The 21304-nt window shown below is 49.1% G+C and overlaps 10 protein-coding genes across 11 annotated transcripts in view; 5 read left to right on the top strand and 5 right to left on the bottom strand.

The window, feature by feature from the left end:
• Positions 1–4: 4 nt before the first annotated feature.
• Positions 5–1709, bottom strand: CND05320 (expressed protein). The gene is made up of 6 exons (XM_570533.2): positions 1628–1709; positions 1369–1564; positions 913–1136; positions 632–844; positions 233–570; positions 5–170 (listed from the first exon to the last, which is right to left on the bottom strand). The coding sequence occupies exons 1-5, from the start codon at positions 1692–1694 to the stop codon at positions 326–328; spliced, it is 945 nt and encodes a 314-aa protein (XP_570533.2). The 5' UTR covers positions 1695–1709; the 3' UTR covers positions 5–170; positions 233–325.
• A 231-nt stretch (positions 1710–1940) lies between these two features.
• Positions 1941–5221, bottom strand: CND05310 (conserved hypothetical protein). Its single transcript, XM_570151.1, has 8 exons — positions 4981–5221; positions 4801–4896; positions 4460–4578; positions 4266–4409; positions 3684–4209; positions 3435–3598; positions 3157–3356; positions 1941–3059 (listed from the first exon to the last, which is right to left on the bottom strand). Exons 1-8 carry the CDS (start codon positions 5156–5158, stop codon positions 2465–2467), a joined length of 2022 nt encoding a protein of 673 aa, XP_570151.1. The 5' UTR covers positions 5159–5221; the 3' UTR covers positions 1941–2464.
• A 126-nt stretch (positions 5222–5347) lies between these two features.
• CND05300 (conserved hypothetical protein) lies at positions 5348–6506 on the top strand. Its single transcript, XM_570646.2, has 4 exons — positions 5348–5440; positions 5500–5746; positions 5796–5911; positions 5979–6506. Exons 1-4 carry the CDS (start codon positions 5404–5406, stop codon positions 6365–6367), a joined length of 789 nt encoding a protein of 262 aa, XP_570646.1. The 5' UTR covers positions 5348–5403; the 3' UTR covers positions 6368–6506.
• Positions 5902–8483, bottom strand: CND05290 (expressed protein). 2 transcript variants are annotated; one of them, XM_570530.2, is made up of 5 exons: positions 7991–8483; positions 7754–7927; positions 6546–7696; positions 6223–6488; positions 5902–6155 (listed from the first exon to the last, which is right to left on the bottom strand). In XM_570530.2, the coding sequence occupies exons 1-4, from the start codon at positions 8457–8459 to the stop codon at positions 6354–6356; spliced, it is 1929 nt and encodes a 642-aa protein (XP_570530.1). In that variant the 5' UTR covers positions 8460–8483; the 3' UTR covers positions 5902–6155; positions 6223–6353. The 2 variants fall into 2 exon arrangements, with proteins under 2 accessions (XP_570530.1, XP_570529.1); XM_570529.2 differs by having other exon boundaries at positions 6546–7690.
• A 188-nt stretch (positions 8484–8671) lies between these two features.
• CND05280 (hypothetical protein) lies at positions 8672–9709 on the top strand. The gene is made up of 5 exons (XM_024657091.1): positions 8672–8916; positions 8993–9303; positions 9358–9392; positions 9448–9527; positions 9593–9709. The coding sequence occupies exons 1-5, from the start codon at positions 8714–8716 to the stop codon at positions 9606–9608; spliced, it is 645 nt and encodes a 214-aa protein (XP_024512763.1). The 5' UTR covers positions 8672–8713; the 3' UTR covers positions 9609–9709.
• Positions 8998–10636, bottom strand: CND05270 (conserved hypothetical protein). The gene is made up of 4 exons (XM_570154.2): positions 10571–10636; positions 10065–10517; positions 9927–10004; positions 8998–9858 (listed from the first exon to the last, which is right to left on the bottom strand). The coding sequence occupies exons 1-4, from the start codon at positions 10599–10601 to the stop codon at positions 9764–9766; spliced, it is 657 nt and encodes a 218-aa protein (XP_570154.1). The 5' UTR covers positions 10602–10636; the 3' UTR covers positions 8998–9763.
• Positions 10637–10826: 190 nt separating this feature from the next.
• CND05260 (cytoplasm protein, putative) lies at positions 10827–15550 on the top strand. Its single transcript, XM_024657090.1, has 14 exons — positions 10827–11062; positions 11115–11132; positions 11186–11437; positions 11496–12021; positions 12087–12635; positions 12675–13021; positions 13080–13247; positions 13300–13423; positions 13474–13614; positions 13655–13840; positions 13893–14465; positions 14524–15072; positions 15129–15298; positions 15353–15550. The coding sequence occupies exons 1-14, from the start codon at positions 11034–11036 to the stop codon at positions 15435–15437; spliced, it is 3717 nt and encodes a 1238-aa protein (XP_024512765.1). The 5' UTR covers positions 10827–11033; the 3' UTR covers positions 15438–15550.
• Positions 15551–15865: 315 nt separating this feature from the next.
• Positions 15866–16904, bottom strand: CND05250 (hypothetical protein). The gene is made up of 3 exons (XM_570156.2): positions 16798–16904; positions 16572–16762; positions 15866–16519 (listed from the first exon to the last, which is right to left on the bottom strand). Exons 1-3 carry the CDS (start codon positions 16838–16840, stop codon positions 15974–15976), a joined length of 780 nt encoding a protein of 259 aa, XP_570156.1. The 5' UTR covers positions 16841–16904; the 3' UTR covers positions 15866–15973.
• Positions 16905–17388: 484 nt separating this feature from the next.
• On the top strand, positions 17389–19311 carry CND05240 (mRNA catabolism, nonsense-mediated-related protein, putative). The gene is made up of 4 exons (XM_570577.2): positions 17389–18022; positions 18084–18633; positions 18695–18923; positions 18985–19311. Exons 1-4 carry the CDS (start codon positions 17538–17540, stop codon positions 19023–19025), a joined length of 1305 nt encoding a protein of 434 aa, XP_570577.1. The 5' UTR covers positions 17389–17537; the 3' UTR covers positions 19026–19311.
• An 81-nt stretch (positions 19312–19392) lies between these two features.
• The window catches only part of CND05230 (Nuclear elongation and deformation protein 1, putative), a 4279-nt gene continuing 2367 nt past the window's right edge, over positions 19393–21304 (top strand). The window contains exons 1-3 of the mRNA XM_570158.2: positions 19393–19603; positions 19652–19953; positions 20002–21243. Coding sequence (XP_570158.1) covers positions 19573–19603; positions 19652–19953; positions 20002–21243 — 1575 coding nt within the window. The 5' untranslated portion in view covers positions 19393–19572. The remainder of the gene's footprint in view (positions 19604–19651; positions 19954–20001; positions 21244–21304) is intronic.

Genomic DNA, 21304 nt, shown 5'->3' with positions numbered 1-21304 from the left:
GCTCACTGCATATCGTTAAAAACAAATATCTTTCAACTACTTGTCCTTGTACAGTAAATTCCCGTAGTTATTTACTCGCTTCATTATTACATTTCCTTCTCTCCTGGTATTGAGTCCTTTCATTACATGTCCGCCTTTCATGGTAGGTCATTATCAATCATTACAGAGTGCTTCAACAACCATAAACTTCCCCCTTACTTCACGCCCGTTAACTCCATTCTCGCTGACTCACATTGATCTTCAAGATATTAATAGGTCTCCATGACGCCCATAGCGACCATCCTCATATCCTTACTTTAACAGCTCTCGTCCCAGCTTCAATATCTTAAGCATGCAAATCATAAACTCCTGCGGCGTTCGCTCCCATAACTCCCGTCATCTCTTCCACCCCTTCGCCAAGCTCTGCCACACACTTTCGTAGTACAGCGTACCACTCCCCATTACTTATAGGCTGTTCGAGTTCGCCGATGGTGTGCGTATGACTGACATGTTCGAGGTCTGAGAGGGGTAGGGCTGGAGAGGAGCCAAAAATGAGACGATGGGTGCCAAATGTTTCTATGGCATGGGATACTATGCAAGATGGAATTGAGTCGGTGGGTAAGGCAAAGAAATGTAAACGAGAACGGCGTACCATACATCCTCAAGACCCGTTCAAGCTCTTTCCTATCGGTCCACCATTTCCCATCTGGCCCCAACTCAAATACCTCGGCTACAGGCGGGAGAGCCTTGAGAAAGACATTAGCATGGAGAGATAGAGAGGCTAGGCGAGCCAGATAAAGGTTGTACGATTCTGAACGGATGAGGGCGGAGGACGGCTTGGTAAGAGGTGGGACAAGTAGACCGGCTAGTTGGTCGATCGATAAATTAGTCAGGATTGTAGAATAAGTACTATCCTCTCAGTTTCGGACTCACAGATCACAATTTTCCCTGGCTTCGGTTTACGTTCCTCGCCATGTCCCCAGCACCCTTCGAGAGCGATAACAGCCTCGTCGAGCAGATCCCAATCCTTCTCCGCCAAGGGCATCGTGGAAGGTACAATGATGTCGACGGCGCCTTTGGCAATGTTGGTCACTGATGGAGGGGTGGCAAGAGTGAGGTTGAGGACGGTAGGGTGGATAGCGAAGGGTTTCACGCCGCTGTGTTTGGTGTGAATTCGGCATGGCCGAGTGGGAGAAGATGGAGGCACAGAAGGGGTTTAGAGTTAGCGGTGTGGTAACAGCCATATGTATCATGTTACCGTATCCCCTTCATGCGACGCCCAACACCCTTGCTCGGCGCTCGAATGAGCTGGGCATTTGGCATCAACATGGCGCCTCTGACGGAGCACGGCAAGCAAATAATCTGAATAGATACCAAAGAAATACTTACAGGATAGCTTGTGCTGGCTCGGCGCTTATCTTCATCTTGACCTGAACGGCATTTCTCACCGGCGGCCTGGGATATACTTCTGCGAGGCCCTGGTATATAGGATCAGGAGTATGTTCGAAAGAGGTGACAAAGGAGTGAGAGTCGACGATGTAGTCGGGGTGTATGCGGGTGGGGGACGGGGGGAGAGGCGCGCTGCCTGTAGGGGCGTGAGCGTGCAGTGGACGGTGGACGATGTGGGAAAGATTGCGTGAAGACGTACCAGGGGCCAGGGGGCCTTGTCCTGTGAAAAGACTTCTGGGAAGGGGCGGGGGCCTCTTGGGGGGCATGTTGGGCGGGACGGGGAACGGGAGATGAGACGGAAAGAGGATAGAGATGGGGAATAGATGGGAAGTGGCCATATAATATAAGCCCAAGAACCCTGCATGACCCTGCACACTATCCTCTTTTACCATCTTGACTGTCATTTCTGACCCTTAACCCTTGATCCTTATAAGCTACAAGCTACAAGACGCCAAGCGACAGGTTACAATTCCATGCACATTATAGGGTACTTGTTACAGGAATACATGCAGCCACCCATGTACACTGTAGAACAACCTCGATCTCTGGAGAGAACGAATATCTGTACTATAAACAACTGCTAGGAACTAGAACAACTTGTTGTCGCGTTTGTGCCCCTGGATGGCATGTATTTGTACTGCATGTACCAATACACAGCCCGTGCTACTGGAAGATGCGGTGTAGATGCTAGATCCGCCTGTCGTATGTTTGTCTCGCCTCTTCTCTTCTCGTGCTAAAATAATGGGCTATGCTTTGTGCCTTGTCCTGCTTGATCGATAAGGCATAAAGTGCGATGTGTAAGTGTGCCGTGACTGTGGGGCTATGGACTGTGTATGGTGGATGCGGTTGATTATAGTTGACAACTGTAAATAATGCGGCAGACAACGCCATCCCTCCCTCGCTTCTTTTCTACCTCGACCTGATAGCTGCCTGTGATCTAACCTCCAATAATCGAGATTCCCACCTGCGTGCGCTATACAGGCTCGCAGCGCGCTAAAATTAGGCTTTTCACTCTCAATTGTCCATTTTCTGCCTCTCACGTCGAAAACGTGATCCATCCCATTGGCTGCTCTCTGCCTACCGGGTGTACTTCAATTATTGGCGGGGGCACCCCCTTTCCACCCTCTCTCACTAGATCATCCGTTCCATTTATTGGACTTGTTGGGCTCATGACCCTTCCTCCAGCACCAAAGCTGGAGCCGAGCACGCTGGCACCGGTACTGGTAGAGTCGGACATGGACGCTTCGGCATCAGAATCGAAGCTTGTCCAACTGCTATTTGTGGCCGTCGAGTCCTTGCGCGCACCTGCACATGCACCAGCGCGAGGATGAGCGTGCCGTGGCGGCGCTGGGGGTTTGCGTCGTCTAGTAGGCGTCGGAGGTGTTGCCTTCGCTCCAGTTTCGGTGTTTGTTGAACAAGTCGAGGCAACCGAAGCAGAAGAATGAGGCCGGGATTTGACATCTGTCAAAGAACTCGACACATCGTTCAGACTGGATTGTCTGACCGGATCGCGAGACGTATAGATGGACGTTCCCAGTTGCGATTTAGAAGGCGGTTGAGTTGAGGAAAGGGCACCGAGCGAGATAGTTGATGCAGAGTTGTGGTGAAGGGCTTTTTGCACGTTTTCAGCGCTGTAGATTTGTACATGCAATAGGCACAATATGTCAGCTGCGCTCCTGGTTCTGAAATCTTTCGATTCAAAAAAAAATTGAAAGAAACATAACATACCTTAGACTCCTCTCCAGCTTTCTCGGTTCTTCCAAACACCTCTCGACCAACCGCACAGTTGTCGGATCGATCTCCCGTATATGACTATTGGCAATTAAGGACCTCAAGACCAATTTAATCTGAGGGCGCTTGTAAGGGTCGGACCTGAGCTGAGTATGGTTGAGAAGGGGATAAAGAACTCGCAGATAGGTGTGGCGAAGCTGTGATATTCGTCAAAAGGATAAAAGGACATATCAGCCTCCCCGTCACGTTTGCAAGACAGTTTGGAATAGACCCACAGCCTCACATTCCTCCGGAAGATCCACAAGCTCCCTAATGAATACATCCAGCAACACCCTTAGATCATTGGTGAAAAAATACTCTTGTGTACCTGGGGTGGTGAACAGCAGGTACAAAATCTTGAGGATGAGCAGTTGCATGCACAAATCATCTGGTGTGTTTTCTGTTAATTACTTATTAGCTTTGTTCATATGCAGGGGCAATGCGGCACATAAAGTATCAATTATACAACAAAGAAGTAGACTTACCCGCACGGTTAAGCATGAAGATCATATTCTCGCCAAACGTCTTACTGCTCCCCAATCTCCTCATCAAGACAACCAGTACCCTATTATTTTTCTTTGCCTCCTCCTGGTGGTCATGGGTGTAACCTTCAGACTGTGTGGTGTTCCCAGATTTTGCTCGGTAGTGATGCCTTGTATGCCCACCGTCTCCGTCACCACTCGAGCTGGGTATTGACGAGATTCCCAAATGATTTCGATCACCCACTTTGTCGACACGAGCATGCACACGAGTGTGATGCTTTGATGGCAAAGTAGCCACCATGAACTGCTCGTTCAAGGCGACAATCAATCTGATGACCGCATAATTCAATCTCTCGTCCTGCTGATCCCATGTAGTCTCCACCAAGTCAAATAGGTGGTCGATGAATCGATCATCAAACTGAGCGAGCTCGGATGAAGTGAGCTTTTGAACGCGGGCAACTTCGTACATGAGACAAGTGGCTGGGAGACGAATGCGGGTTTCGATAGGAGGGAGACCAAGAACAAAGGTCTATATGAATTTTGGTCAGTTGTTCAAGTTTCATGAAGAAATAATGCTGAACATACCTCTTCTACGTCAAGGCCAACCACTTCGCCCAAAGTTGGCAGGAGTTTCTTCCACTTTCGGTGAGATCGAAACAAGCTTGGGTGCCGCTTCCCGTAATATAATATTATATGGTACAAAATATACAAATCGTGAGGATTCGTATTCTGTCCCATTATGATTAGCATTCATTACACCGCGAATCGATATGACATACCTCTTGAGCATCAGACATCATAATTCCTACCATCCGCTCGTCGTAATAAGAAAATAATTCGGAATCGAGAAGCATGGTAACCGCTTGTTGGATATCACTCTGGCTGGGAAGGTATTTGTCTGTTTTGAGTGTATCAATCGTTAGTATCTATCCAAAGTAGCTGTGATAGCCATTTATTATACGAGCGCGTAGTGCAGAGGTACACCAGCTAATAAGGAGGACTGAACCGGACAGGACCGAAGAGTCCTTTCGGATCTCTTCCCAAGTAATAGCAAAGATCTGAACAGTCGAAGAGCACAGGCCTGCCGGGGAGAATCAAACAAAACAAGGACAACACGAACCATGATATGCTGCACAGAAGTTGACAAACATCCTCATTGTATTATCCAGCTGATCTAAAGTGGGCGATTCCGGGATGGTCACTACCAGCTCGATCTCTACTCGCCAGTCAGATCAGCTACCTGTATCTCGCTCTGCCTCGATTTGACTCATTTCCGCAGTTGGGAAAAAATGATACTTGCCTCTCCAGAACTGTTCAGCATCGTGAACTTTGACATGGACGTGCATGCTTTCCTCTGTGAGGACGCCGATGCCAGTGTCAAGTCCTGATCGGGAGGTGGATGGCGAGTGCTTGTGGTGGTGGTGATGATGGTGATGGTGGCGATCCCTGGCCTTTGCCTGGGGGTCTCTATGTGGCATTACAGAGACTTTTTTGCTGTGACGAGATTATGGAAATCCCAAAGGCAACGAATATGGTACAAGTGTATAGTATAGGGAAACGAGAAGAGTAGTAGTGGCAGTTAAGAACACACCTTATGACGTAATAACGTAAAAATAAAGTACTTAACTCGTAATTAAACTCACCATTATTTGTTTTCAAGAGGCAGCGAAAGCTGCAGTGCAGAAGCACATCTCATCTCATCTCCAGCTACGCATCATCTTCAATGGCTGCTTCAAGGGTAGACATCCTCAACGACGGAGGTATGTCACAATTGGCCCCCTTCTTCTCGCCCACTCACTTTCTTTTTGCACAAAACTAGGTCTCAGACAAGATGCCCGCCGTCCTTACGAACTCCGATCCACATCCTTCCAGCTATCCACGCACTCTTCTTCTGACGGCTCGTCTACTGCCACGCAAGGTCTCACCACAGTAGAAGTTTCTGTGTTTGGGCCTCGGGAACCCAGGAATAGAGGTTTGGCAAGCCACGATCGCGCGGTTGTAAGCGTCGAGGTTGGGGTGGTTCCGTGGGCTGCTGGAGCAGGAGCTAGACGGACAAGGGGCGATAAGTGAGTTGAGTAGTCAATACTGTGCGGACAGGTCTGACAGGGAGTGAAGACGGTTACAGGAGATAGGAGCTGCGATCAGACAAACGTTTGAACCTGTCATCATGACACACTTATACCCTCGAAGCGAGATCGCAATCCACGTTCAAGTCCTTTCCGCAGATGGAGGTACATATCATTTCTATGTTGGACACAATAAACCCAAAATTATTAACGCGATTTGATTAATGTACAGGGATTCTTCCTACATCCATCAACGCCACCACCCTCGCTCTGATTGATGCGGGTATAGCCCTCCTTGACTACGTCTCCTCTATTTCCATCGGCCTACATCTCCTACAACCCCTCCTCGATCTTTCACAACCTGAAGAATCCGATCTCCCATCCCTTGTCATTGCATCTCTTCCGTCCTCTGGTAAAATCACGTTAGCACAAATGGAGACACGACTTCATGTTGACCGGTTTGAGGAGATGCTTACTTTAGGCGTAGAAGCCTGCAAGGTCTTGAAGGAAGAGATGGATGGAGTGGTGAAAGATCGGACAGAAAGAATTGTTGAGAGAAGGGGTATAAAGATTGGAGGACAAGGGACAGGGCAAGAAGGGGAGATGGTTATCGACGATTGAGGATGAATGTACCTTCGTACCCGACATATGCTTCTGGCGTATAGGTGTCTCGCCAACGGCCCACGAAGATGTCACCAGCGAGAACGTAGCCTCTATAGATCCATTTGCCTCTTGAGTCAGGCTATGTATAATATGAGCATACAGTTGAATCGATAGAAAGAGACACCAAAAAACTCACGGCATATTCTTTTACGAGGGAGGCCATACCATCCCATGCTCTTACTCTACCTTTTAGTATAAAATTTCCCCATGCCGAATGTCCTGTGCCGGTTAACAACAACTCGAGCCCTACCCCTTCCCCACCATCCCCGTCTTCTTCCGTTTGCCGTATCATCTCATCCAATTCGTGTTCTGGCACCGCTTCATACCCCTCCAAGGTCTCGAGCTGCTGCTGAATCGTCTCGTTTAGCGTCGCTGCCTCGGCAGCAAAAGGAGCAAGGACGGGAAAAGGAGGTGTGATTTGATCAACTGGGAAACCAGCATTCAACATAGGTCCAGAGACGGGTGATCGGCCCAACTCTTCCTCATCCTCTTCATATTCTTCTTCTTCCTCCTGATTGGCTTTCCCTTTGCCTTTTTCATTTTTTCTCCCCCTTCTAACCCATCCTTGCTTCCTCACCCAGGTCTCCTTGATCTTCCAGACCTGCGCCTGTTCTCCATAAGGCCCTTCGTACAACGCCCTTGCTTGTCCTCCCAACATCTCCCGGAACGCATCAAAATCGAAAAAGCTAAATGTCCCTTCCCAGCATCCTTCAAATCTGCCTCGCCATGTCGGCCGGGGCATGCCGGGCGTGTGCATGGGGTCGTAGCACAAAGAAAGGCGGGAAAAGTCAAGGTCGTGCATCGAAGAGGACGAAAGGAGGGGCGGTGAAAATGAGGGCAGGAAGGAGGCAGAGAGAGAATGACGAGTAACTGGAGTAGTTGTGCCAGAGCTTGCGCGAGAGGTGGACGCAGAGTGTACTCTGGTGGATACCTCAGAGCCTCCGATCCCGTCACCTCTCAACGCCACGAAAGGCGCTACCATCGTGGTCTCTTCTACCTCTTCCCCCAGTCGCCTATAGAAGAACCGCAGGATTGCCGCTTGACTGATGTTTGGAGGGCAAAGATCTAACTGTCGCCCGTACGCTCTAACTTGTACCAGTCGAGAACGTGGCACCAGATCGGCAATATAGGGGTTGGATTCGTCGGCGGATGCAAGGGCATGTTTAAGAGGGAGAGTTGGAAGTGTCCAGGGTGCAAAATAAGCGTCGTAGCGAGGAGCGGCAAAAACATAAGGGCGAAGAACAAATTGACGTTCTTCGCGTTGTTCCAGGGCTTCGTCCTCTGGACCTGTTTCCGTTCAGCATGTAGACGCCATTACAAAGGGGAATAAGAAAAGGGACGCACCAGATCCGAGGACGAGCCAAGCTATCCACATGGCCAAACTTCTGCCAATAGTTTCTTCAGGATATCCGGGCTCCACTGCAGCAGCAAGCAAGTGTTGACGGTGGTACAATTCGAGGAATGTCGGGAGATGTACAATTGCTTGATCGCCAAAGAGGATTTCCGCGTTCTTACCATCTACGCCATGTGATGCTTTGGTCAGGCAGGTCCATGAGAACGTCAGACAGGAGAAATACATACCATTTTCGATGAGCATGAAGTACAGCACCCAAAGATCATCATCTGACACGTCTGTGACATCTCTTCTTTCCACCATCTCTCTCAACCTGGCAAGGGTTTTTACACGTCTCTTCATCTCGTCTACTAGATCCTGTGCTCTCAGTCTGGCCGTTATGGCGCCTTCTTGCCCTTTAGTCATGCCCATGTCGAGATTACCCTTTCTCCCGTTCCCATTCTCCCCGCCCGTCCCACATGGTGTGCCTGCAAGCTCCTTATTACCCAGTCTCCGCTCAGCTGCGGCGACATCGAACCATCCCCTATATATTCTGGCGTAGAGCCGCATATTGCGCTCTGGGGCGATAGCTTGGTAAATTGCCTTGCATGTTTGAAGAAGGGCGACGGGGGGCGTGGTTGTTGTGAGTGCCAACGGGGAGAGGCAAAGGTGATAAGTGATGTGAGAGATGATTTCTGGGGGTATCTGTTCGAGCATTGTGGATGTGAATGGTGTGGAAAGAGGAACGAAAGAAGATTGAAGACGGAGGATGTGACATCGATGTTCGGCGATAGGCCGGCGGGGAGGTGGAGGAGTCACACGGTGCGCGGGATGGTGATGGCGGCAACGGCGGCAACGGCGATGGCGACGGTGACAACAGCGATGACGACAGCAATGGAGCACGCATCGCAGAGAGCGAGATATATATATACTGCTCTTGCCCATGCCATTTCTTCACTCATGCATCCACCATGTCCCTCCCACAGAAGATTGCGTTCACCCGCATCGGCGCCGCCCATTCCCCATCTACTCTCGAGGTCTATATCGACCCTGTATGCCCTTTCTCCAGGAAGATCACAGAATCTATCGATAAAAACGTCTTGCCCATGATAACTAATGGCGGCAAGTACGATGGGAAAGTAAACTTGGTAGTGCGGTTGTATCCCCAACCCTTGTGCGTTATTTTCTAGACCGTTTCCCACCCTCATATTATGCACATATTCAAACCGACTGACATATCTACATATTAGCCATTACTACTCAGCACCCATCATTGAAGCACTCTACGTGTTCGGACAGACCAACCCTCGTCTCTTCTGGCAGTATCTTCTTGCAGTCCACTCAACCGAGACTACGTTTTACAACAGGCCCGCTGCTTCGCTCACTCTCTCGAGCCTTCGCGACAAGCTGGTAGAAATTGCCGTTGAGCAGGTATTAGACAAGGATGAGGCTGGTGGAAAGGGACCTAAGAGTAAAATCTTTGGAGAGCTGAGAGATGCGTTGGAAGTGAAGGCAAGCGATAATGGGGGGAACGAAGGAACAGAGGGTCTCAAGTATAGCCGTCAGTTGATCTCACAGTTATCATTTATACTCATGAAGCTGATAAGAAGTTCAGTCAAGTTAGGCAGACAGAATGGAATCCAAGTGACCGTTTGTCTTTTCATGCGTTTGTCATTGGTTAAAGCTGATATCCGCTCTTCCACAGCCCACGGCGCTTTGGAATGGCCTCAAAGACGAGTCTGTCAGCTCTTCCTATGGGAAGGAGGAATGGGAAAAGTACTTTAAGTGAGTGATCTACTTATCTCCTTAAGCATTGGTTGGCACGTGCTAAGTAGCCTATGACTTTAAAGGGAAAAGACGGGGTGACTTCAAGCTAATTGAGCGCTGCAAGAGACGGAGAAACGAGTGACGGAACCGACGGAGTATATGCTGTATCATTTTGAATTTGTTAAAGATGTAGTAGTTGTACCCTGTATGCCGTACTGTTATAATCCAGGTTTCTCTATACATCATTCAAACTTTTAAAAATCGTCAATCGTTCGGTCCAAATCCGCCTTGAGATGAGCCTTCATCCCGGGGGGTAAAATGGGCTCTCCGTTTTCGTCCTTGACATATCCTGTTGAAACCAATCAGCTCATCTGACGATAATTTGCTTCTCCCAAACAAGTCAGAGGAGACATTTACGGAAAGGCATCTCAATGGACTCGACCTTGTTAAACTTGATAGTAGGAAAGTCCACAAAGGGAATCTCATCCAAGGGCACTAACCACTCGCTTTAGTTTTTCTCTCATGGACATACACAACAAAGGGTACAATAATCACCTTGATCTTCAATAACCTTCTTGGTCACTCCTACAGCCGTATCCGTCGTCATTTGCTTCTCGCCCAAATGCCTTCCCTCGAACCCAAGCTTCCTCAACTCGCCTGTCCTGTCCCTAGGGGGGTCGTCACCCAAAATCCCACCGTACAAAAAGACATCAAACTTGTCCGCATCTTCAGGAGCAATCACTTTTTCAGCCCTGGGGTCCAACAAACAGACCCTCGCCTTGTCTACTGGAGGAGAAAGAGCCGGGAGAAGTTCCAGTATGGGTTTGGTGGTTGGCTGAGCTTTGGGGTTATTATTCAAAGAGTTAATGAGTGGAGAGATGGATGTTGAAGAGAGAGAGGTGAAGTGGACGGTAGATGAAGGGCCGACGAGGGAGAGCATGTGGGAGTACTCAAGAGTTACCCACTCTGGGAGGGAACGGGTGACAGCATCGTCCTCTTCCATGTGCTCTATTATGTGGTGTAAGAAGCAATTTTCAAACTAAACGATTGGCCGTGCTCACCGATAACATACTTGAAGGATTTGTTGGACATGATAGGCTATGTGTGCAGACGGGAGTGGTGGAGAGTCGGAGCTGAAAAATAATAAATGAAAGGGTTGGGTGAGTGATTCCGACGGAAGGGATGAAGTGAGTGAGGACGTCACCACTTTTCGATGCGGTTGTGGTCGGCCATGTCCGCCCTCCACACGGTGGCCGATTGTTGTGCACTCTTCTCTGACTTTCTGACTTGGTTGCTTTGCTTTCCCTCTCATATATTCCTGTTTTTATTCAGCTCACGTAGTTTCACCATACACCTTCCCGAAAGCGCTGAACACATATTACCGCATCGAATACACGTTGCCTACAACATCCACACATCGCCAATTACACTTCCTCCTTACTCAGGTCATCTAGGTGATTGATACCTGGCCTTCACGATATCTGAAGCGTAAATCCGTTGTCAAGGTCGAACAAGAAGTAGAATATGTCAGCTAGCAATGACGAATTACTAGAGTGAGCATGCTAGTCCCTTTTAATCTCTTAAAATATGTTGACATGATTCCAGATATACGCTTAGAGTTGCGTGAGTGACGAACGCTGTGAATATGTTCAAAAGACTGAATAACACCCTCAAAGCTATATACATGGCGAACTTGAACAACAGCAGCACCGTAGTCATGTGGCTCAATTAGATTCCTCCTCTTTCCCTTTCCCGCCCTCATCCTCTTCTCGCCGAACCCTTGAAACATCCTCTTCGTCTTCTTTCTTTGCCTTTGACTTTGGATCCTTGGTCAATCGAGATACATCAAAATCTCCAAAGTTCCCTGAAAAACTACTCAAAACTGTAGACTTTACATTGAAAAGGATAGCTATGGGGCAAGAAGCTAAGTACGCGTAACATCTTCAAAAGATTTTGTTTCAGCGAGCTTATACAAGGGTTATTCAGGTATTCCAGTCCCAGCTTTCGACGGTCAGTTGCGCTATTCTGGTCTAGTACTTGGCCCGAGAAGAGTTTTCAACGACAACTGAAGGAATCACGCAAGATTGAAGACCTTATTCTCGCTTTCGTCACAGCGGCCACCAAATCTCTCAAGAAAGAAGATGCTCGGGCCGATAGCTGGAGAATAGAGCTTAGCCGGCAGGTTTCTCTTTTCGTTGACCTTTTGAGCGACTGCATCTCTGCCATGGGCCCAGTTTCCTCCGAGCTCAAGGCCCGGTTGGAATCCTACCAAGGCTATCTCAAGGTCCAAGATACTCCAGGCGCCGAAGATAAGGATTTGGCAAGCTCCTTGAAAAGCTCAAACAGCATGCGCAGTCTTGTGACCAAGGAAGAAAATGTCCCAGGGAAAAAGTCGATGGACTTATTAGAAGTTGTGGCACAATTATTTGGTATGCCTACTGAGGTTTGCCGTCAAAAAGTAGAGGATTTGAAAGAGACGTGTACAAGACAAGCGGTTTTAGATGATCTTAAGGTCAGTGAGCTTAGATATGTGGGTTACCATTATAGTGATGCTGATGTGAACGCGACATGCTTCAGATCTGCCTCAAACGACTCAATACGGAAGATCCCTACCCATATAAACCTCATGACTTTGACCATGATACTACCAGTTGGGCGTCATGGAAGGCCGACGAGCTTTCCTCTCTGTCACAGACCATGCTCCAAATGATGCAACTGGACCCCAGCCTCGTCCAATCTTCCAGTCGACTTTCTCAGTTAAATTCTCTTCACGCCAGCTCGTCCGACAACGTCACCTATCCATTTACATTTATACCCAGTAATCCCCGTCAAAGGTACTACCAGCTGCTTGGAAAATGTCTTGATCATGATCTCGAAGTCTTGAAAACCCTTCCTGAAGATCAGGACGTCCCGTTGAGTATCCTTTCTGGCGGCCATGCTCTCCTTCTTTCCGAGTGTGCTGCAAGATGGAGGCTGCCGCCTTTCTTTAGATCTCGAGTGTTTTTGGAAGCCATTGTCAGGAGATTTTCGGAAGGTTTGGTGCCCTCGGCATGCGTTCAGGAAGCATTATCGATGATGGACAAGGTTCAAGTAGATCAACACCCATCCACGTGGCCCGTATCAGAAGTGAGTGAATGTTGTCAGAAATGTTAGCTGACTGGGTAGCGGCGGGCACTAGAATCTGTAACCGCTCAACGAGATGAAAGCTTTTTAATCGCGATACGGAATGCTCTTGATGGTCCACAAGGATATCTTTCTGGGGAATTCCTCGAAGCTGTGGAAGACTGGTCTGTGTTGAATACTCGATTCACAAATACTCAAAACATCCACCATCTTCTCAAAGATCTGGAGGACGCTATTCAATCCGCAGCTTTCACACTATATGTAAACGAAGCAACAAATAGCCTTGATCTTCAAGAAACCAAATCGATCGCATTTTTGATGCACATGGTTACTTGGATTGAAAAGGGTATTAAAACTCTGAGACGGGGGTTTAAAGGACCAATTGGCCAGTAAGTGAATTAACGACACCATTGTTCAGCAAGGATCACTTACGCTTTCTCCGCGCAGAGATATACCTATCACAAAATTCGTCTTACAACGACAGCTAGATCTATGGTTACGAGATCTTGAAGACGTTCTTCAAGCTAGTGAATTGAATGGCGAGTTCCTTGATGACCAATTTGAGCTGTATCATAAGGCACGAAAGTTAGGACAGATGTGCAACTTTTTCTCTGGGTAAATCTATCATTCCTCCCTAGGCGAGTGCGAGCGTTGACAGATCCCAAAGAAACAAAGAAGACTCCTATGGGATTACTATAGCTAGCATGTTTGACCAGGTTGTTCGTCGATGGATCGATCATACTGCCACAAAAACTGCTCAGTGGAGCAGTCAGGCTCTGGCTGTTGATAACGTAGGTCGTCTAGTTGACATCGAGCTGTCAGCGGCTAATGCCATTAATAGTTTGAGCCTAGTACTCCACATGGCCCGTCCTCCTCCGTCACTGATTTGTTCGCTTCCCTCACAAGCGCTGCACAATTTCTTATGGATTTAGAATGGCCGGATGAGCCTCAGTTGGCTGTTTATGTCAACAAACTGGCCAAGGTGAGTTGTACGTATGGGAAAATTGCTAATCAGGATTCAGATCATTGGTGCCACTGTCAATGAATATTGCAGCAAGCTTGAAGAACTTTTCTTAGGGGACATGCGTCAATCTGATACCTCGCAGACGATGGCGAAGAAAAAGGCTTGGCTGGAGAAAGCCAAGGAAACGGTTGCCACATTGCAAGGAGAGCGTAAACTGCAAGCTTTCTTCAACTTCACACCCGAGGTGTGTTTGAATGGTACTGATTTGATGCGACACTGACTTACACTAAATACAGTCGTGCGTCAAATTAAACAACATCCAGGCGGCCAGGCAACAGCTAGACAAATTGTATGATCTGCTGCGGGTTGACGATCTCTCGGCCTACGATACATCGGCGTCACAGCCAGATAATCAGCAGCGAAACTTCCTGTTTACTGTCAAAGTAGTTCTCGCTGAAGGTCTTACGCGTGAAGGCAGCAGCGGTCATCCCGATGCTTTTGTGACCGTGAGCGACGAACACGGTACACGACACGCGAAAACAAGAACGGTTTATGATGATAACAACCCGAGATGGGACGAAAGCTTTGACATTCCGGTTCAACATCGTTCCTGGTTCATGGTGACCGTGCGACATCGAAATATGGTTGGCAAACACGATTTGCTTGGTCGCGCATACCTTCAACTAGATCCTTCTCAATTTTCCGGTGTCATGGCCAGGGACGCACTTTTAACCCTTGACCCGAAAGGACATATTCTTCTGAAAGTAGCTATGGAGGGCGAAGAGGATGATATGCAGTTCCATTTCGGAAGGGCTTTCCGCTGTCTGAAGCGGACAGAGTCAGATATGATCCACAGCCTTGTGGATAAGGCGAGTCTTTGTTTCTTCAAAAGTAATTTTGTTACGGGGACTGACACTTACCCTCTAGATGAACCCCGTCTTACGACATACTCTCTCACGTTCCGCCATAAAGTCGGTCTTAAAAGGGCACACCAACTATCCACCTGCATACAATGAGGCACTGGGCAAACTGTCTGCAGTTTACAAATCTGCAATGCGAACCCAAGAATTTATTATCCCCCCGACAAAAGAAGAACGACATCGTGGGCCGACAGACAGCGAAATTGAAACAGCTATTCACCCTCTGTTCGATTATTTAGATGTCAACAATCACACATTGGCGTCAACTTTGTCGTCTGACGAAATGGAGCTGGTGATGGCCAAGCTTTGGAAGCAGATCCTTGTGACAATAGAAGGACTGATTGTACCACCGTTATCTGACAAACGCTCACATATGAGACCTTTGGGAGATATGGAACTGGACATCGCGCTCAGTTGGTTGAGGTTCCTCAAAGACTTCTTGTATGCTGGCGGTGATTCCAGTGGGGTGTCATCAACTATTCTTCAAAACCAAAGATATCACGATTTGCTGTCGACGAGGTTATACTATGACCTTTCAACGGATAAATTGATGGAGGTACGAATGTCATTCGAGATCCACCGCTGTGCAATTGACTGACTACAACCCCATAGGAGTGTGTCCGAGGATTCCAATCCACATTAAAATACCGAGTCACAAAGCCTAGCAAGTCTCTTAGAGCACAGCGTAATCTTGGAACTATTCGTGCCAGAAAAGATGCCAAGCAGGCACGTGTTAATACGAATGGCAATACGGAGATGATAATGAGAATATTGAGGATGAGGTCAGTGTTTCGTTTCCCCCATAACAATTTTAGTTTTGACGTTTGAGGTCACAGGGACGGCACGCAAGAGTTTTTGGCTCAACAGTTGCAAACAATATCGATGGCGAGCGCGTCAAGGGCCAAGAGAGATCCACTGTGAGACGAGTGGCAGGTGTGCCGTTGAAGTACACGGTAACGGTAGTGTTTAATGATACGAGTAGTAGTATAGTACGTTGTTGGTATTCCTAGATTCATGTTATTTATTTATGCTATAAATTGGTTAATGACGATGAACAAGACTACGATCCATAAATAATGATTTAGGCACACATAATAATTAAAAAGTGTAATAATGAAGGAGCTACCGTTTGCGTCCCCTATTCCAGCTTTTCGAGAGAAGGGCGATATCGTGATTATTCCAAAAAGGAATTCCAGTTGGGAAAGTTACCTCAAAAGAGAACAAGCATGAAAGCTCTCCGCATCCCCTTCATACTTAAGCTCCAGATCGTTTAGATTACCAATCGGCTCGTCAGCGGAGAAATGGCCGAAGCAGAGAGCAAGGGATTCGAGACACTTGCACAAATAGTACTTAATAGGTGAACGTAGTAGTACTACTGACTGTTAGTAGTACATGCTATCTACATGAGCACTGATAAAAGTGTATAAACGGTAAATTGTCAATCAACAACCCTACGTCTAGTCTGCTGCTTCCGGTTCGGCATCTTCCCCACCCAATGCGTTCATAAGATCGCTCTGCTTGCCCTTTTTGCTCCCCAACTTCATTCCGCTTCCCTTGAACGCGGGTTTACTAGGCACAGAAGCCGCTACAGGTGAAGGCGCTCTATATTCTTGTGCGGGTAATGGTGCATCGTATCGGGATGCAGGTGAATAGCCGCCTGCCATACCGCCATAGCCCCCAACATTGCCCATACCACCTCCGCCCTGGGCGCGTCGCTGCTGCTCCCGTCTCTGCATCTCGAGCTGCTTTGCCCGCCGCTTGAGTTCTTCCTTTGCCTCCGCCTCCTTGTTGCGTGCAATGATCTCTTGGATCTTTTCTTCGTGCGACTCGCCCTCGAGGACATTGCGGACCTGCATAAGAGACACATTCTCCTTGTAGCCGAGCGAGACGACTTCATCAAAGGCGCAGAGAAGGTCAAATGAGTGGTGAAGGATGGCGGTTTCAGTCATGGACGGCGTAAGGGAAGAGATAAGGCGAACAAGGAGAGAGAGGGTCGAGATGTCCTACGGAGCATGTATGAGTATCGCGTTGGCTAAACCGTCGGACGTGACGTACCTGGAGGATATTGCTGCCCTTGTTGGTGATAAGGAGCACATAGAGCTCTTCGAACGGCTGGTATACGAAACGGACGTCATTTGTCTCCACGGTGGTATGCTGAGAGTTGACGGGGATGAGCTTTGGGAAAGAAGCGAGGAGACTGTCGATGCGAGATCTGGGGATGGGCCTGAACTGGCGGGAGAGGAGGGCTGGCTGTCAGCGGTGTGTGATGGCTGTGACTTACGCTTTCCGCTCCTGGTGCAGATTGAGGCTGCGATAACGACCATAGTGGACGGTGATGTTGTAGACAGTAGACAATACAAAGTACGTTAATACAGAACGTCTATGTTGTATGTGTATAGCCGTCGTGACATGGGATGCTGGTGGTGGTGGTCGTGGACGTGGCGCGAGCCATGACGTGGATTTCACCCGACAGTACATTTCTTCTTCTCCTCCTCTCCTCCTCCCTCTCAAAAATCTGGCCTATGCATGTATTCTCCTCTCAGCGGTCATTGCTCCTGCAACACGCCCGCAGAGACGTATATATGTACATAGGCAGCGTGGATAGCAGAGATGGGCCAAGAACGAGGCCGCCGCAGCTGTCGGGGCGACCCGTTCCGTTCCGTCTTCTTTCTTCTTCCCGCGCGCCACTGTCTCTCCAGCCATGCATAGTAACAACTGTGCGCTGTGCATCTGAACATCCTCTCGAATGTCCCATACATGCATAGATGTCTCCCAGAGTGCGATGTAGGTTGAAGTGGGCCGGATGGCTATATCGCCGTAACACCGACAGGTGGCGGGCTGTGAGTTCTTATGCGTATCTCTTTCCAATCCTCATTCCACTTCGTTCCACATTCTACTTGAGACTCGCATTCCATTTCTCTTTCCGGGCATCTGGTTTTTCTTTCTCTCTTTAGATTCTATTTCTCTCTCTTCCTATCTCTTCCTTATCTTTGTTTTTATAAAAAACAACACTCCATCGCAATGGCTGCTCCGTTCGTTCAATACGGCATCACCCCAGGTCAATCCGCTGAAGCTCCCAAACGACCCCACCTTTACGTCGGCAACCTTTCTCCCCGAGTCACCGACTACATCCTCACAGAGATTTTTGCTGTCGCCGGTCCCGTCGTCAGCGCAAAGATCATTCAAGACCGGAATTTCCAGCATGGTGGATTCAACTATGGTTTCGTCGAGTACGCCGACATGCGCTCTGCCGACCAGGCGCTCACCACACTCAACGGCCGCAAGATCTTTGACGCCGAGATCAGGGTCAACTGGGCGTATCAGGGTAACCAAAACAAGGAGGACACACAGCATCATTACCACGTCTTTGTTGGAGACTTGAGTCCAGAAGTGAATGACGATGTCTTGTCAAAGGCGTTTGGTGCCTTTGGTAGTCTGAGCGAGGCGAGGGTCATGTGGGATATGAACTCGGGAAAGAGCAGAGGCTATGGTTTCCTCTCCTTCCGGTATGTTTGACGTACTCTAATTCAGCACGTTCGATTTGCTGACATTTGCTGTTATACATAGTGACAAGGCTGATGCTGAGCAAGCCATTGCTTCCATGAACGGCGAATGGCTCGGTTCCCGTGCCATCCGTGTTAACTGGGCAAACCAGAAGACTCAGACAGGCGGTACTCGAACCGGCGGCGGCACGCCTTCCTACCCGGCACCCCCTATGGGCGCCCCTCCCGCTCCCGCGGGTGTCCCTTCTGCTTACGGTGCCCCCGCCCCTGGTGTTGTTCCAGGCGTCGGTGTTGGTGGTGCCGTCGGCTCATATGAGACTGTTGCTTCTCAAACACCCGAATTCAACACTACGGTCTATGTCGGCAACCTTATTCCTTACACCACTCAAGCCGACCTCATTCCGCTTTTCCAGGGCTATGGCTATATCGTTGAAATCCGCATGCAGGCCGACAGGGGCTTTGCCTTTGTCAAGCTTGACACGCACCAGAATGCTGCTTTGGCTATCACTCATTTGCAAAACCAGCTGGTGCACGGAAGGCCCATCAAGTGTTCTTGGGGCAAGGACAAGGGATCAATGGAAGGTGGCGCACCTGCGGCTGGGTACCCCTCCATGGTGAGTTTCATGCCAATGCATCTTCTTTTTGAATTTAAATTTAATTTCTCTTTCTGCATAGCAACCTCAAATCGGCTATCCCAACTACAACTACTACGGAGGATACAACTATAATCAGGCTGGCGTTCCAGGTCAGCCGGGACAGCCTGGCGTAGCTGTCGCTAGCCACCCTGCTCCCGCCGTCGGTGCTGTCGGAGCCGTCGGAGCCGAGAGCCAGGCTCAGCAAGGCGCGTGGGACCCTGCTGCTGCTGCCGCGTATTACCAGGCTGGAGGCTGGGGTGGTTACTACGGTATGTCTGTCATTCATTTTGTCTGCTGAGTCATGGCTAATGAAATCGATCACAAATGCAGCTCAACAGCAAGACACTCAACAGCCCTCCGCGCACCAGTAAGATGTTTGGCATGAGATGGTCTTTGGCTGAGCCGAGATGTGTTTGGGTTGAAGGGGGAAAGAGGGCACTGAGTGAGTTTGAGCTCAGGATGAGGGATCGTGAAAGCTCCGAGGAGATGAGCGAATGATGGCGGATGCAAAAGCATTTATTGCCTTAATTTCGGATACATATTTAAGTTTGAAGAGTTACGTCTAGGGGATTCCTTTTATGTATCTTGGTGATATTTGGTAGGATGTGTGCTGTATGAAATGAGTGGTTAAAGAACCACGTGTGAGTTGAAGAAAATCGTGACGTCATGTGCTCCTTCTGATATGACGGCGGGCGAGGGTCTCACGACGTCCGTCGTTGCACTCGTATGTGTGGATCTGCAAAGTTTCCTTCCTCCTTTCCCCGCTTCCCACTTTTTGCCGCCCACCTCTTCCTACCCCTCTGCTCACATCTTCGATCTCCATCCCCCTGCTCTTCCTTCCTCCGTGCTGGCGCCACGCAACCCACTCTCTTTCCTTTGGGGATATTTCCCGTCCCCACTGCTTGATCTGTCTCCATAATGCAGTATCTCTCCAAAGCTTACAACTACTGTGAGTCTCAAGCCTCCTCTGCGTCTTATTCTACTAACACCAAAACAGACTCTGGCATAAATCCTGCAACTCTTTCAGGTGCTATCGATGTCATCGTCGTCCGACATGTCGACACTGAGGGCACAGTCACTCTCTCCTCTTCGCCGTTTCATGTCCGTTTTGGCAAGCTTCAAGTCTTGCGAGCAGCAGAAAAGCGGGTTACTATAAGACTGCCGAATAATCTTCCTGCACCTCATGTGGCTCCGTTTCATATGAAAGTTGGCGAGACGGGAGAGGCGTTCTTCGTGGTGGAGACGGACGAACAGGTGCCAGCGGATTTGTTGACAAGCCCGGTTGTCATGCCTACCGAAGTGCGTGTGGTCCATTAGATCGTATGATGTTAGCTGACATGGTAGCAGTCTGAAGTGCCGCCTTCACCGCCCTTGTCGGGTGAGCATCCTCCGGAAGAAGAACATCTGGAATCATTAACGCAAGAGCCGTTTGGCGATACCGAGCAGAAAGTCCCACATGAATCGCCGCTTGGTGAAGTCGACTTTCTGGATCTCAATGCATCGCCTCCTGGAACCCCGAATAAGCGAAGGGGAGATGATCAGCAAGAAAAGCATACGGCTGCCAACATCTCAAACTCTTTGACCAAGTCCTCTCTCCTCGGTACCGCTTCGACTCTCCTCCCTAGTCCTTTGAAACCCTCACCGTCCAAATATCCCGATAATAGCCCACCACCGCCTCCTGCCCGTCAGCCGTCCATTGATGACGGTATCCCCAATGGCAACGACGAATCTTTAGCCAAGCAGTCCTCTCACCCTGTTGTGTCCAATACCAACGACGAACCAAACCCCATGCAAGCACGCCCGGGAGAGAAAACCAGTCTCCCCCTGCGCGACCTCAAACTTGAAAAGCTCAAATCGGATAGTCACAACGCTACAGCTAGTGTAAATGCGACGCGAGGGGAAGAAGGCTTGCCAAAAGTCAAGGCAGGCCAAGGAGAGGGCCCAGAAGTGGTGTATGGCAAGGATGTGGTTCTCGATATGGATGGCTATCATTCTTCAACCAATGCGGATGGGTCGGCATCGGAGAATGAGCAAGATGGTTCTGTGGAGGCGTTTATCCAGGATCTCTTGGCTTCTATCCAGCCGGCAGCATTGGCGATGGACGGCCGACCAAAACCTAGAAAGTCCAAATCGGCGGATACAGAGGTGCCTTCCTCCAGAAGCGATGAAGACGAGGACGAGGATGAAGATGAAGATGCACATACCCCTGTAGAATATTCCCCAGGACAAGGTCTCTCTTCTGCTCGGCAGCCTTTACCTGTCTCGAACCCCCGTAACCGGCCACCCACACGCAGTCGGCTTGACCGTGGTCAGTCTGAACCGCCCCAATTACAATCGCAAGATGACCTCTCCCGGTCGCCTGATCGAGGCGCTAAAGCCGCAATGGAGATGGAGTGGGATTGGGGACGCCGCAAACCTCTCGGTGGTAACGGTGAGATAGACGAGGGAGGTTCAACCAGTATTGGAAGGCCACCACTAGGCAGATTGAAGAACGTGGAGGAAAATCCGTACATGTTTGTATTAGAAGTAGGTAAGAGAACGCACATGTTTGAGCTTGCTCTTTGTGAAGAATGGGGACACAACTCTACTGTACGTGTGTTTCGTTCGTCCACTTTTCGAGCTTTGCAATTGACTGACTTGTGCCTTTTTT

Source organism: Cryptococcus neoformans, assembly GCF_000091045.1.
Source record: "Cryptococcus neoformans var. neoformans JEC21 chromosome 4 sequence".
NCBI lineage: Eukaryota > Fungi > Basidiomycota > Tremellomycetes > Tremellales > Cryptococcaceae > Cryptococcus > Cryptococcus deneoformans.
The sequence above is the reverse complement of the archived record's forward strand: the minus strand, read 5'-3'. Positions and strand labels throughout refer to the sequence as shown.